The sequence below is a fragment of the Bacillus rossius genome, chromosome 17 (assembly GCF_032445375.1).
Source record: "Bacillus rossius redtenbacheri isolate Brsri chromosome 17, Brsri_v3, whole genome shotgun sequence".
Lineage (NCBI taxonomy): Eukaryota > Metazoa > Arthropoda > Insecta > Phasmatodea > Bacillidae > Bacillus > Bacillus rossius.
This window is the reverse complement of record NC_086344.1, coordinates 31,213,644-31,228,323: the sequence shown is the minus strand read 5'-3', so window position 1 is coordinate 31,228,323 and position 14,680 is coordinate 31,213,644. Positions and strand designations below refer to the sequence as shown.

General features: G+C 39.8%; 1 protein-coding gene across 2 annotated transcripts in view; it reads right to left on the bottom strand.

Annotated features, from left to right (window-relative positions):
* LOC134540712 (ras-like protein family member 11B) overlaps nt 1-14,680 on the bottom strand; it is a 74,325-nt gene that overhangs the window by 32,992 nt on the left and 26,653 nt on the right. For both annotated transcript variants that reach the window (XM_063383596.1, XM_063383597.1), the window contains one exon: nt 14,044-14,100. In XM_063383596.1, coding sequence (XP_063239666.1) covers nt 14,044-14,100 — 57 coding nt within the window. The remainder of the gene's footprint in view (nt 1-14,043; nt 14,101-14,680) is intronic.

The window sequence follows — 14,680 nt, the reverse complement described above, 5'->3', positions numbered from 1 at the left end:
TATGATTGCACACTTGTGAAATAGCATAATTTAGTGCTCGCACACTTAAATATATATTTAAATCTGCGACATCAGCCAAAGAGAATTGTGTTTCCTGTACCGTTGTAATATAATAATCTGTCGGCCGTGGACTCCACGCACACAAATTTTTTCTACAGCCGGCAGGGTAATTTATCTGGGTTTATATACTGCTATTGGGACCATATCTGTAATCCATCACAGAAAGTGTTTAACACCTTATTAATAATACAGGGCGAGACCTATCTAAGGCATCTAATTACGATCAATCATTTGAATTTATGAGGTTTCTCATTAAAATAAAATTTGTAATGATAACATATGATTAGTAATTTTCATAGCTTGAAATTAAATACGTTCGTAATGATCTTCCTGCTTAATGGGACCCGCCTAGTCAGAGGGCTGTATCTGTGCTAGCGAGGCGGGATGATAAGCGCGACGCTCGCTGGTGCTTCTAGCGCGGTTATCTCCTCTGGACTGGTGCGCAGTCTTCTCGTCGTGCGTCGAGCGGCGACCGTAACATCATACGGCGGCGGAGAAATGAAGATACAGGTGTAATGCTAGTCTCTTGTGTGCTTTCAAGAATCTATTAAAGGGCTGTTTCATGCCTTAAACGATTCAGAATACACACATATTAGCCATTTTACCTCTTCTAAATATACAGTTTACAAACGAAATACTGAATGAGAACTACTCATCCGCTATCAGCGTATTATTAAATGCTTTTTTGTAAACTGACACCACTCTTGATATCTTGAGCAGCTTTATAGTCACGTGGTTTCTTCTGCAGATCTGCACACCACATGTGTGCCCGGGTATGCTAGGAGAAGGGGGGGGGGGGGGGGGTGTGTGTTAAGGCGCTAGCTAGAGCTAATTTTGTTTAACAGATGTGAACTAGGTGCAAAGTTTGGCAACACTTGCCGGGAGAAGAATCTTGATTGGGTGTGAAGTTGCGATTTATTCTACGTCCCTGGCATTTATTTTTTAGGATAAAGAAAAATAAATGATTTCCAGATTTTATTAAGAGAGCGAAAGCAAGCTGAGTTTAAAGTCAGCACGCATATCAATACATTATAAGGTCCTAGGTTATCTATAATAATACTATAAAGCGATAGTGTGAGTTTATTGGGTTGTTCGAAAGTATTTAACTCGAAAACCACCGGACCTAGTAAACAAAATGTTTTGACGGTTTATAAAGATACCTCATTCCAAATGAACAAAGAATCGGTTTTATTTTTCTATAATAAATATTTTCATAAATTACAGCAATATACGTCACGAAACCGGAGAAAAACATCTAAATATACCTTTTTATATTTTATATAATATCTGGGGATATATTTAAAGGGTAGCAGAAAATACCAAAACATTTTTTTTATAAAGTAACTCATGTCTGGAAACGCTAACCTAGGTGTGAACAGTAGCGCGCAAATTGGAATACCGCGCGCATATTAGGCGCTACTCCAGTTGCTAAGAGAACATGTGAGGTAGAGATTTAAAATCAAGTTGCCAAGTGTTAAAATAAAAACCACATATTAAGTGTTTTCTTGACGTGAATACGTCTTCTAAATTACTTCCACAGTGGGAGGCAATTAAAAAAACAACAAATTATAACAAAATCGGGGGTACAGTTTGGTGTTGCAGCTACATGATGAAAGAATCCGTTAAGCTATCGCGCGCGGTGGAGGGGGAAAGCGCTGCCATTTTGAAGTATTTTGCTGCGTTTCGAGATTTCCATTCAGTACGTTTTGACTCGTAGAAGCTACGACGTTCGTTTGAGTTTCAACCGTCAGCTCTCGTCAAAATCTATCGATTAAATGTATAAAATATTAGTGTAAAATAGTTACAGTGAATATATATGGTGGTAAAATAAAAAAAATAAATATAATGTCGGCCTATACGTGTCAAAAAGCAAAATCCAAATTCAGAGATCGTATACGGTTGGAAAGGGCTTCCCAAATTCAATCGAATGATACCAATAAAACATCGTATGACCGAGTGAAGCAGTGCCGGGAACGTAAAAGAATGAATGCGGCCAGTACATCTGCAGCTGGGGCGGTTGGAATTATGCAAGTGTATGATGACATCTTAGTGTTCAAACATGATAACGTACATAAAATAGCGTATTTTATATTTTGTATAGAAAATATTACCTGTTACGTACACGCATTCACGTACAACACACGGCCGTGTCCATGACACAGCCACACCCCATTTTTCTCTCTTTATATTAAAGAATGGAAGGAGGCACTTTGCAAGGATCCTGAAGTGTCCGTTTTAGCCGGAACGCACTGCAGATGGGGGTTTCGTCAGCCATCTTGTGGTCGTGCGCACGCACTCTTGACCTTGGCACGACAGGCGCTCCATCTCTCCTGTTTACGCAATCGCCCCGTGTTTCCGCGACCAAGTTCGCCCTGCGTCATTATCAAACTGCGCGCCTGCCAGGGAGGAAGCCGCCTAGTGTTGCCAAATCATAGAGGAAGGTCTATTTCCATGAGCTTGAACCCCGACGATACATAGGAAGAGAGAGAGAGAGAGCCGGAACCGTGGACGCCATGTTGGTTTCAACAATCTTCATACCATTAACAATTGTTGTAAACAATTTTGTTTCGTTAAGGCAGAGATATCACATAAACGTATCTGCAAATAAAAAAAAAATAGCCACAAAAATAAACCTGAAATGGGTAGTAAGCAACTTTAGGTACGTGTTTTATTGTGAGTATGGTCGGCCTATGCGTTTTATATGTTAAGTATTTTACTATGTAAGAGTTCTTCTGGTAGTTAAATAATGGCTTTGCGCGGGCGATAACGCAATAATTATGAATGGTCGAGACGAAGTTGTTCCGGATTCCCTCAAGAAAATTTTGAAGATAGTTTACCCAAATGTTTGAAACCTAAGATAAACGTGGTTTTGTCAGATTTAATCCTATTACAAAGTACCCTTAGGGCGGTATCTCAAGACGTTGGGGGTAATTTAGCGGATTAGCACATCCTTGTTGGAACACAACCAACCTAACATAACTGGCACGCCGTATTCCAGAAAGTGTCCAAACCGAATCCCAGAAAGGAAACAAATCGGCAACAGTTTTAATAAACGGTGCCCTGCGCGAGGCTTGAAACTGGTTTCAACGCATTCTAGCGGACATTTCACCACCATCGATAAAATTGTTACGGAAAAAATACCAGATGCAATGTAATAGTGAAATAACAAGCAAAAAATTGAAAATTTTGGAAATTTTTAAAAATTTTGAGCAACCTCTTAACAATTTTTTTTGAGCTGTGTTTAAAACATGATAAACTTACATAATTTCGTAAGAGACTCGGAAAAAAAAATTCGGTTTTTTTTTGCCACCCTAATATATATACATATATATAAACGTATTAACCAGTAATATTATGCTCTATTTTTTTTCTTCCGAACACCGTAACTAGATCCGCCACATGCCTCTCAGCCGCTGGACTGGCGCATGATGAGCGGGAAATTCAAATACCAGATGTAATGAATAATACTTCTTTTTCTTCCGGGAGGGTAGGTTATGTTAGATAATCTTAACTGAAATGGAAAGTTGTTTAGGTTAGGTTAGAGTTATTTAGAATAAATAAACGATACAGTGTGTGAGTGATTTCGGTGGGAACCGCGCCGCGCACTGTCTGCCGGAATGATCCACATGTTTTTCGAGGCACCCTTGCCGCAGGGGAGTCGGAAAAAAGAGGGGGAGGGGGGTAGGGGAACTATATTTACCCGCGGACCGCATTCCCGAGCGAAGCCAGGCGGAATTATTTTCAGTCTCCGGGCCCTGCGGCGGCGGCATCCTCACGTGACGTCACTCCCTCCTGCCTCCGGGGGCAAGCTGCGAGTGCGTCATGTTGCCTGCCCTTTTTCCCCCCGGGACACCTCCAAGTTGGCAGCCCTGGTCGGGGACCCCGTCTTCCCCGGGGATCAGGGAAACATGCATCTGGAGCGTAAGGTCCTGTTCTCTCACGAGGTGGGCGAAGCCAAAAGGAAAGTGGGGAGTTTTCATTGTACTACACGAACCAATATGGCGGCCATTTTGTTTACATATTTATTCAGTCTTCCCCGGGGATCAGGGAAATACGCAGCTGGAGCGTAAATTCCTGTCCTCGACGAGGTGTGTGAAGCACAAAAGGAAAGGGGGGAGGTTTCATTGTACTACACGAACCAATATGGCGGCCATTTTGTTTATAAATTTATTCAGTCTGCCACAGGGATCAGGGAAATACGCAGCTGGAGCGTAAATTCCTGTCCTCGACGAGGTGGGCGAAGCCAAAAGGAAAGGGGGGAGGTTTCATTGTAGTACACGAACCAATATGGCGGCCATTTTGTTTACAAATTTATTCAGTCTGCCACAGGGATCAGGGAAATACGCAGCTGGAGCGTAAATTCCTGTCCTCGACGAGGTGGGCGAAGCCAAAAGGAAAGGGGGGAGGTTTCATTGTAGTACACGAACCAATATGGCGGCCATTTTGTTTACAAATTTATTCAGTCTGCCACAGGGATCAGGGAAATACGCAGCTGGAGCGTAAATTCCTGTCCTCGACGAGGTGGGTGAAGCCAAAAGGAAAGGGGGGAGGTTTCATTGTACTACACGAACCAATATGACGGCCATTTTGTTCACAAATTTATCAGCTGTACCTGGATCGGATTTTAAATAGGATAAAAATGTCAACTCATATCATCACATTCGTTTTGATAATAGTGAAATAACAAGCAAAAAAATTGAAAATTTTGGAAGGTTTTAAAAATTTTGATGCAACCTCTTAACAATTTTTATTTGAGCTGTGTTTAAAACATGATAAACTAACAATTTCGTAAGAGACACGGGAAAAAAATATTCAGTTTTATTGGCCACCCTAATATATATAAATAAACATATTAACCAGTTATATTATGTTCTATTTTATTCTTCCGAACAACTTAACTACATTCGCCACATGCCTCTCAGCCGCTGGACTGGCGCATAATGCGCGGGAAATTCAAATTTGCGCGCTACTGTTCGCAGGGTTTCGTTTCCAGACACATGCTAGTTCCTAAACAGTTTTTCGGCATTCCCTTACCACACGTTAAGGCTGGGTTCACAATTATAATAATAATAATAAAAAAACACAACACGACCTGTGTGAAGTCGGTTCACAATCGAAATCTTACCGTTAATTTCAGCCAATGAAATTTCGGGATGTACCCGACATCTGTTGGCAGTGTAAGTAACTATATTAACTACCAAATGATTATCCTATGACATCGGACCGGCAATTTGTTAGTACAGTTTTTCAACATATAAATAAATGTTATAGGTATACATTTTTAGTTAACCATTCTAACCACGACACAATTTTATTTACAATTTTTGCTAGTGGCTTTTAATAATAGCATTAATTAATTTTTTAAAGCAAAAATTACACCTGAGCATTATAATATCACGACCATTTCTTGCCACAATATGACTGATAAATATAAACAGTTCTCTAGGCTCGCCAAAATGGCTTCCTACTTTAATCTCATTGGTTGTTGAGCCATTCGTCCCTTAACAGAAATAAATTATTTTCATTTCCCATCATGCACACGACCGTTTTATGCGCTATTGAGAATCAGTAGGTTATGAAACATGGCTGGCATATCTTATGTGCACAATCTACTGTTACTGTTATTTTTTCAATTGTGAATCTAGCTGAAGTTTATACCCCATTTTTTATGAAATTTCCTGGCTATTAGCCACACTGTGGGTCACGTTGCCCGAAATAAAACCGATAGGACAGCAGGGGGGGGGGGGAAATGAGCTGGAAAACCACTGGATGAGGCAGAGAAGGAAAGGGGGGTAGAGGAAATTCACAGCCGACGTGCCCTTCAAGGTGTTTATCCTGGGAGCCGAGGAAGTTTAAAGATTCGAGAGGCTCAGTAGGATGAGGGGGGTCAGGGGTAGGGGAAAGTTTTCGACGGAGACGGCTGAAAAGCACGTACGCATCGGAAGCGACCAAACAGCGGTTTTCTCGGTGCAGAAGAACGAAAGAACGAGGGATAGCACCCGCGTGCAAATCGTTCGATCACCCCTGGGCGGTTTTGTTTTCGAAAGGTCAATGGAATGGATACCGCACAATTTTAAAAACACTTCACTCACTTGTTGCTAAGGAAAAAAATCACACCTCGAGAAATTTACAAAGACCAACAAAATAGTGTCTATTCTATTAAAGTTGTAGTCACCCAAAAAAAAAAAAAAAAAACTAATTATATTTTAAACACCGCTTACTTCCCAGGGGAAAATATTTGTAGCTGATAGTCACTATTAAATCAAGCCATTTCATGAACTTATTTATCATGCTTTAACGTAGCTCACATGTGCATTATTATTGTATCGGTATAAAAACTGCTGGATCCAAGATGACATCTACGGGCTCATATCTTTCCCACGTTGATATACCCATGTTCTGAATGAAACTAGGAAGTGAGATTTCTCAGAGGATAATGACTCATTTCACGGAGGCTATTTTGGGAGCGAGACACAATGAGGTTACAAAAAAACAACGTCGTCCGTGTGACGAAAGCATTCCTCACTGCTTGCTGTGCTTGGCAGCTTAAGGGGCGTCCGTCAGTAAAACACCCCGATGACACGCTGTTCTGGTGAAGAGAAGGTTCGTTTGTGCGCGCACGCACGCGTATATACGCGGTAGAGCTGTCGAAGCCATTGCCCAGTTAAGTACCCGACCCTCTCGAACCTGGAAGCTTGCCACTTCCTCCCGAGCCGTCATTCACGACGACTGAAGGAAGGGGGAGAGCCAGTTTTAAAGCCCCCCACAGTGTCCGTTAAAACGACCAGAGTTTGCCATTCTACTTCGCCAGCGCCGTTCCTGGGAGACCTCTTACTCATACTCTGCAGACCCGGCATTTCGTAAACACGCTTCTGTAGGGGGTAGGGGGCGGGGGAGAAGGCCCGGATGTAGGGGTGAGAGAATGTCGAGTGAAGGGGTCGGATGGTATTCTTACAGAAAACGCGGCACAACATTATTTACCAGGAGATGCCTGCGCCCGGCCACGTAGGCAACCCAAACGCTCGTACGTCTTCCAGGAAGCCTCGCCACGCAAACAGCAAGGCGTCACTTCCCCTACTTCTCCCTTTCCTCAAATACCCTTCCCCTCCTCCCTGGCCATGCCTCCCCTTCAACCCGGCGCTGGGCACGCGCCCGCAGCTTTAAAAGGACACGCAACTGCTGTCGTGGGCGGCGAGGCTCTTAATACTTTGTCACGAAGACAAGCGCGGGGTGCATCGCTGGTCGACCACTCAGCGCCCTAAAGATACGCCACGGGCTGAGTCTGCATTCTCCGGCACAACCACGCAGCTACAACGCAATCGCAAGAAAGCTTAATGGGAACCGCCTAGTCAGGGCTGTATCTGTGCCAGCGAGGCGGGATGATAAGCGCGACGCTCGCTGGTGCTTCTAGCGCGGTGTCTTCTCGTCGTGCATCGAGCGGCGACCGTGACATCATACGGCGAATAAATGAAGATAAAGCTGTAATGCAAGTCCCTAGAGTACTTTCAAGAATCTGTACCGTTGTTTTACGCTTTATAATATCTCCGAAAACACGCCTTTTAGCCATTTTTACTGTTCTAATAATTCAGTTTAAAAAGGAAATATGGAAACACAACTATTCATACGCACTCATTGTAAACAGACCCAATTTTTTTTTCAAGCTCTGAACACCATATGTACCTATGTAGACGGGCCCTTTAGCCTTCTAAAACCAATTAAGGAAAAAAAAAACAGAAATTTTATCAACTACGTGGAACAAAAAAATTAAAACAGTATTTTTTTCTGACAATGCGAATTCGTGTAAAAACTACCAAAACAAACTTCCAGCATTAGCCTTGTTTCAGTGATGACTCTTTTTTTTCCCTGACAGATTGTCAACCAGCGTGGCTTCAACTTTAGAAAGGACACTCGATCCAAAGACCTATGCCGCCGTGGGTGCTTATATCTTTGAGGTGCTTAAGGGCGAACTGCTGTTAAATGCTCACGTTCACTTTCCGCCATATCCAACTGCGCTCGCGGGGTAGAAGAAACGGGGGATCATGTTTACGGAAGACGTTGAGCTTAGTTTTCCTTCGAAAACCTACTTCCCCCCTTTTCACATTTTTTTTCTCATCCTTCCCATTTGGCGGTTCTTGGCCTACATCTGGCGCCGCTCGTAAATCCTGAGGTTTCGTTGGATACTGACCCTAATTCGCACCTCGGCACCACCGCATTATTAAAAAAAAAAAAAGCCCAACAACCGATAGCTTAGTTTCACGGGGAAGATACACGACTGCCTTAAGGCCCTCGCCTACACACGCACACAAACACACAAACACACACGCTATTTGTAAACTACTGGAGATATCCAGAATGGCGTCTGTTTACGAAAAGGATTAAAAAATTATCCGAGGGCATTGCGGTACTACATTTAGTTTCCAAGATACCATTTTTTTTTTAAATTTTCGATACTTATTATAAAAATCTTTATTTTTAAGTATACGTATAGAAGTTGATTTCAGTGTCAATTTTGTTATGTGTAAAACATTTTTTTAAAAAATTAAAATATTAAAAAAATTAATTTACATAAGATATTTTTTTTACTTTATAAAAAATATACAGGGGAAAAATAAGTGTGTTTGAAGGTTTAAATATACATATAATTTTGGTAGAGCTAGTGAGACCTTATGGGCACCATTCCTTAAAATTTTTGTACAAAGCTGTTTTATTGGTGCCTGTGACGGTCTCGCGGTCCACAATATTTTTGTCGGACCTTATGCAAATAAGGTCACCGTGTCAGAAGGTTAATAAGAGGAAAGGGGGTGACGGGGGCAACAGCTGTGTCCCGTCTGGAGTCCCGGGGACAACAGCTGCCGCGTATCACCCCGTCCTTGCTGTGCACCTGTGCGCGCGGGCCTTCGCCCCCTCATCCGCCGAGGACCCCACCCCCGCGCTCCCAGAGTTCCCCCTGTTTCTGGCTCCCGCCGTGTCAACGTCTGGGAAGCCTAAAGCTAGGTTCACAATTGAAAAAATAACAGTAACAGTAACAGTAGGTCGTGTGCATAGGATATGAACGCCATGTTTCCTAACCTAACGATTCACAATAGCAGAAAGTTGGTCGTGTGCATGGGAGCGAGGTCGTGCGCATAGGAGTGAAATTAATATATTTTATTTCGGTCGCGTACGCATGGCACAACAGCCAATGAGAGAAGAGCAGGGTGGTTTTTTGGCGGGACTAGAAATATGTTTATATTTACTAACCATATTGTGGTAAGAAAATGTCGAGATAATAAAAGTATTAACGTTATTTTGAAAGTTAATATGTTTATTTACTAACACTGCTAACAGATGTTGCTTAGTTCGGGAAATTTCATTGGCTGAAATTAACAGTAAGAATTCAAATGTGAACCGATTTCGCAGTTCGCACAGGTCGTGTGCACAGGTCGTGTGCATGGCTTGCTATGCACTCGCTTAATTTTTTTAATTGTGAACCCAGCCTAAGATGTACATCAAGTTCTGTCCCTGCCCGAACACGCCCGAATATTCACCTTCGGCCAACCTCGGGTTTACTTATACATATTTATATTTCTCTGTTTATTTTAATGTAGCTATACTAACCTTACTAACAGTCCATAGTGTTTTAAAGTGTTTTAATGTTAGCTAACCTAACCGACCACTTTTAATATTTGAATTCATTTTTTCCTGCGCAAAAAAATAAAACAAATTCCGAGGTTGGCACGAAGGTGAATATTCGGGCGTGTTCGGGCAGGGACAGAACTTGATAGACATCTTAGGCTTCTCGTCTATGTACATCTCAACGCTTTATCAAAAAGGGTGTAACATCGTTAATTATATTTCGCTTCCGATGTTTCGCGGATTATTATTTTTTGACGTGATAACGTCTTGCAAATCGATGAACGCCGGCTTGCACGCACGAAAACGAAAAAGCATGACTCATTGTCACGTTTCCGCCTGAGCCGAGCGTGCAAGAACCGGCCAACCACCGTGCGAGAAAATCTTCCATAATATCAGACAGGGTAAGGCGGACTTTTTAAAAGCAGCAATTTCAAACATTTGATTGATGTTATCACGTAAAATTATCGTCCGTAAACCGACTTTACAGACAACACCCCCCCATTTTTATTTTATTTTACATATTCTGCTGTAATTCCAGTTTTTAACGATTTACCCCATTTTTCGTCCTTTCAAGACGTAAACCACACCTCCTAGACCTCCTATACCTTGTTGCAACCACGTATTTACCAACAGGCTTTAGTCTGTGAGCGCCGCGAGGAAATAACTTATTATTTCCAGCGGGGGATTACAACTATCATGAAAATCACCAGTTCAAAAGTGCCGACTTCAAAAAGTATCAAAAAACAAAAAAAACTGAAGTCCTATGCCATGTCAAACAGAAAAATCTTGCACGGAAATTAAAATATTATCAATTTGTAAGATGGGGAGGCGTAATACCCCTTAAATAAACTCATGAAAGAACATAACCATATTAAATTGCAAATCTTTGTGTCAGTCATTAGTCATGTGCCGAAAGAACTAAAGCACGTGGTGCACAGTTTTTGTTTACCGTTAGTACCTACGTAGCCTTCGTCTTCAGATTTATTTATTGACGTGAAAACGGTCTATTCGCTCTTTACGGTGCCGGTCAAACTTTCTTGTGCGACAAAATACCCGTCAGATCAGTCCCTTGCTGTATGCGATAAACTGGTGATTTTTCGATCATGCAACCATTATACTACTCCTGTGTGACCGTTGCATTAAAGAGATTGATAATTAAATTACATATTAAAACTACACGCTCGTTACGATTTCATCCCAACGTTTTCACGAAAAATCTACTGGCGGACACGAAATTGCGCCTTTCTCTGTTTTTTTTTTTAGTGTATCATTAATTATATCAATAAAAAAGTAGTTTTCCTGGAACTAAAGAAACCAGAGTTTTGAAAGAAAGAAAATCTAATTTATTTAATGATTTATGAATGCTACGAACGAGAAAACTTCACTCCCGCGTGGGGATACTAGACCATGCATGTGACGTACCACGTGATCGCATGTGTACCAATTAGCAGTAAAAGGGACGACGATGACGAATTAGGCCCACAATATTGTTGCGAAGGAGGCTTTCACAAAGCGCCAAAACTTTTTTATTTCTCTCCCTCCTTTCCTTTCTTGCTTCCCACGACAACAACTGTGTCACAGGGGCAGACCCCATTTCGAGAGAAAGAGAGAGTCATGAAGACAATAAAACAACTTCGCTCTATGCACCAACGAAAGTTGATGTTTCTTTTTGATGTCATTATTTCGATCTGAGGGCTATTTTTTTTTAAAAATTCAAAACGGTAAATCACTTTAATTTGTTGTTCTGTCTCAAATACAGGTTGTCCATAAAATAATGTCCCAGTTTTAATTTAATACTATAACAGTTTAATCTAGGCTATTCGCAACAAATAATACCAGTTGAATGTAAACTAATCTAGTTTTTCTCACAAATGTTCAATATGTGCACCTTTAGTTGTACGGCACACATCCAACCTAGAGTCCAATTCTTCATACACTTTAGTTAACACGTTCGGAGTAATGGAAGCAATAGCCTCTTAGAGTCTGTGTCTCATCTCTGGCCAATGATTAGGTAGCGGCGTAACGTAGACACTATCTTTTATAAATGGAATCAGAATCAGAATTATATGATCTACTAGCTGCCCGACCCGGCTTCGCGCGGTTGTATTAATGGGGGAAAAAATGAGACCAATTCTCTTATTTACAGTTATAATAATAGTAAATGAAATAAAATGAAAATTAATTAATCTTGACAAAAACTTAATACAGTGCTTTGTAATGTACCGAAGAAAAAGCGAATAGCACCGATGGTTTCCCGACTCTCGAGCACGCAACGTTGTCATGGAGACGAAGTACCCACTGTTTCCCGGGCGTAGACACCAATCAACATTGATAATCAGTTTATTATTAATTATAAATTATTAAGACCATTAATCGAAATAAAAACTATACTATCTCTCAAGTTGGAAAAATTTACACATAAATGCCAATTTTCATTGCAATCGGTTGACTTCGTGAAAAGTTAATTGGACACAAACATCAGGACACTGGATTTATATATATTAAGATGAGAACGCTACACATGTGTATGATAGTTGCATTCAGCTTGAAATGTACTAAATCACAAATTACAACAAAATTTCGAGATAGCCAATTCTAACACGACTCGATATATATATATATATATATATATATATATATATATATATATATATATATATATATATAAGGACATGCATTAACTAATGCTGGAACCACAATAGCACGATGGATGCAAAGCGAAAAAAAAAAGTATTTCTCCAACCAATCACGTTCGACCTATCTGTGACGTCACAGCCAAAGAATTCGCGGATGGGTGACATCTCAGCTCTAGGCATACGCAATTACGTGAATGCTACGGAATTCACACGGATCGGAAATGTGTAACCAAGATGCTGCCATCTGTAGTGGATGGCGTAAACCAAAAGTTCACAAAAATAAAGGAAAACTTTAGAGTACTAAAGGTTTAATGAACTTTAAAACAAAATGAGAAGAAATTTGAGAAAAAAAAAGTGGTTGTCTGTAAAATCGGTTTACGGACGATAGTTTAACGTGACAACGTCATAACAAAACACTGATGAAATGATTGCAAACTTTTATGAATAAAATTGAATAATTTTTATTTAATTATCACTATTATGTATGGATACAAAGGAGTGAAATGAAATCTACAATTTAATTGATAAATTTACTTTTATTTGCACTCATTAATTCAAATGTGTTTACTACTTTAACAAACAGATTATTTTTACTATAACTTTTATACATGTTTGCTATTTAACTTCTTCCAATCTGTGTTATACGATGATAGATAAAGTAGGAAACGAATGGGAGTGTTTCAAGTTTAATGTGCCTCGATAAAGTCAAATCGATGGTTGTTCCAATCGAGTGGAAGAGAGATAGAAACGGCGCAAGCGTACAATGAGCGTAACGGGACAATGTGCGTAACGGGAAAATGAGTCATCCTTTTTAGTGCGTGCAGCCGGCGTTCATCGATTTATTAGACGTCACGTCAAAAATTTTTTTGTTGAAATCAGGTCCAAGGCCATATTTAATAAATTATTCAAATATATATATATATTTATATATATATATATATATATATTTATATTTTCGATTTTATAGGAGCCGTTTTATTATGTAATTTAACGTTCCGCTTTGCAACCCGAATGCGGATGTTAAAACTACGTGTGATGTGCGTCCATAAATGTGGTTGAAAAAAACAAACAATTTACGTGTATTTATCACGCTCGGAATTATTTTAAAGGATTCTACGTTAAATTACGTTTGCGAGTTTTATTTTACAAGTGCATTTGCAACATGAGAACACGTGAATTTGCTGGTTACCGAGGTTAGATATCATCCTGTCTCTGAAGAATACTGGAAAGACTCGCTCACGTGATATTTTTTTTGACGTGGCAACGTCTAATAAATCGATGAACGCTGGCTGCACGCACGAAAAAGTGTCCCGTTACACACATGGTCCTGTTACGAAAAGTCCCGTTACGCTCATTGTACGCTTGCACCGCATCTATCTCTCTTCCACTCGATTGGAACATCCATCGATTTGACTTTTTCCGAGGCACATTAAACATTAAATTTATCAATTAAATTGTAGATTTCATTTCACTCTTTCTTTGTATCCATACAAAATAGCGATAATTCAATAAAAACGATTCAATTTTATCCATAAAAGTATGCAATCATTTCATAAATGTTTTGTTATGACGTTGTCACGTTAAACTATCGTCCGTAAACCGACTTTACAGACAACCATTTTTTTTTCTGCTGACTGTCACCCGATTTTTGTGCTGTCGCATTGCTTCCTCAGGGTGATTGTGGTACCAGCATCGTGACATTACAGCAGCACGCAGCAGTAGTTGTTCCTACCTGTGTTGGACCGGTACTCGCCGATAAACCTTCTGGTGAGGTAACGAACGATCAGTGCTAAAAAAAGAAAACAATCAACAAGAAGTCAAAACACAACCATTATTTATCTACATCACACAAATAAAATTAATACTGAAGTGCGTATGAATTTTTTCTCAAATGTTTATATATATATTAATATTTTTCTCAATGTTAGCAAATTTTAAACATAAACATGATACGACATTAAAAAATATATATTTATCTGTATGCAAATTCTATACAAAATGATTTAACTTGAATTCCGAACAAGTTTTGTATTTGATCTCAGGATTTATTTTAGTTTATGTTTTATTATGATGCCACAAATGGTTTAAAAGCTACGATAATTATACATAAAAATCCAATATGAATATTTACTTCTTTCGTGATTGCAAAGATTAAACACAAGAAACATATTGTTAACCCGATGAAATATCTAAAAAAAAAAAAGATTGATTCGTAAGTCTAATAAATAAATCCCATGGGTTAGGTGGTTTTTCTTAAAAAAAAAAAAAGGCTCAGTGTTTTCGTTACAGAGTAAATGTTTACCTTGAATTATTGGTCTTGCTCCAGAACTTAAAAACAAAAAAAAATTATTTTTAACTTGAAAGTTTAA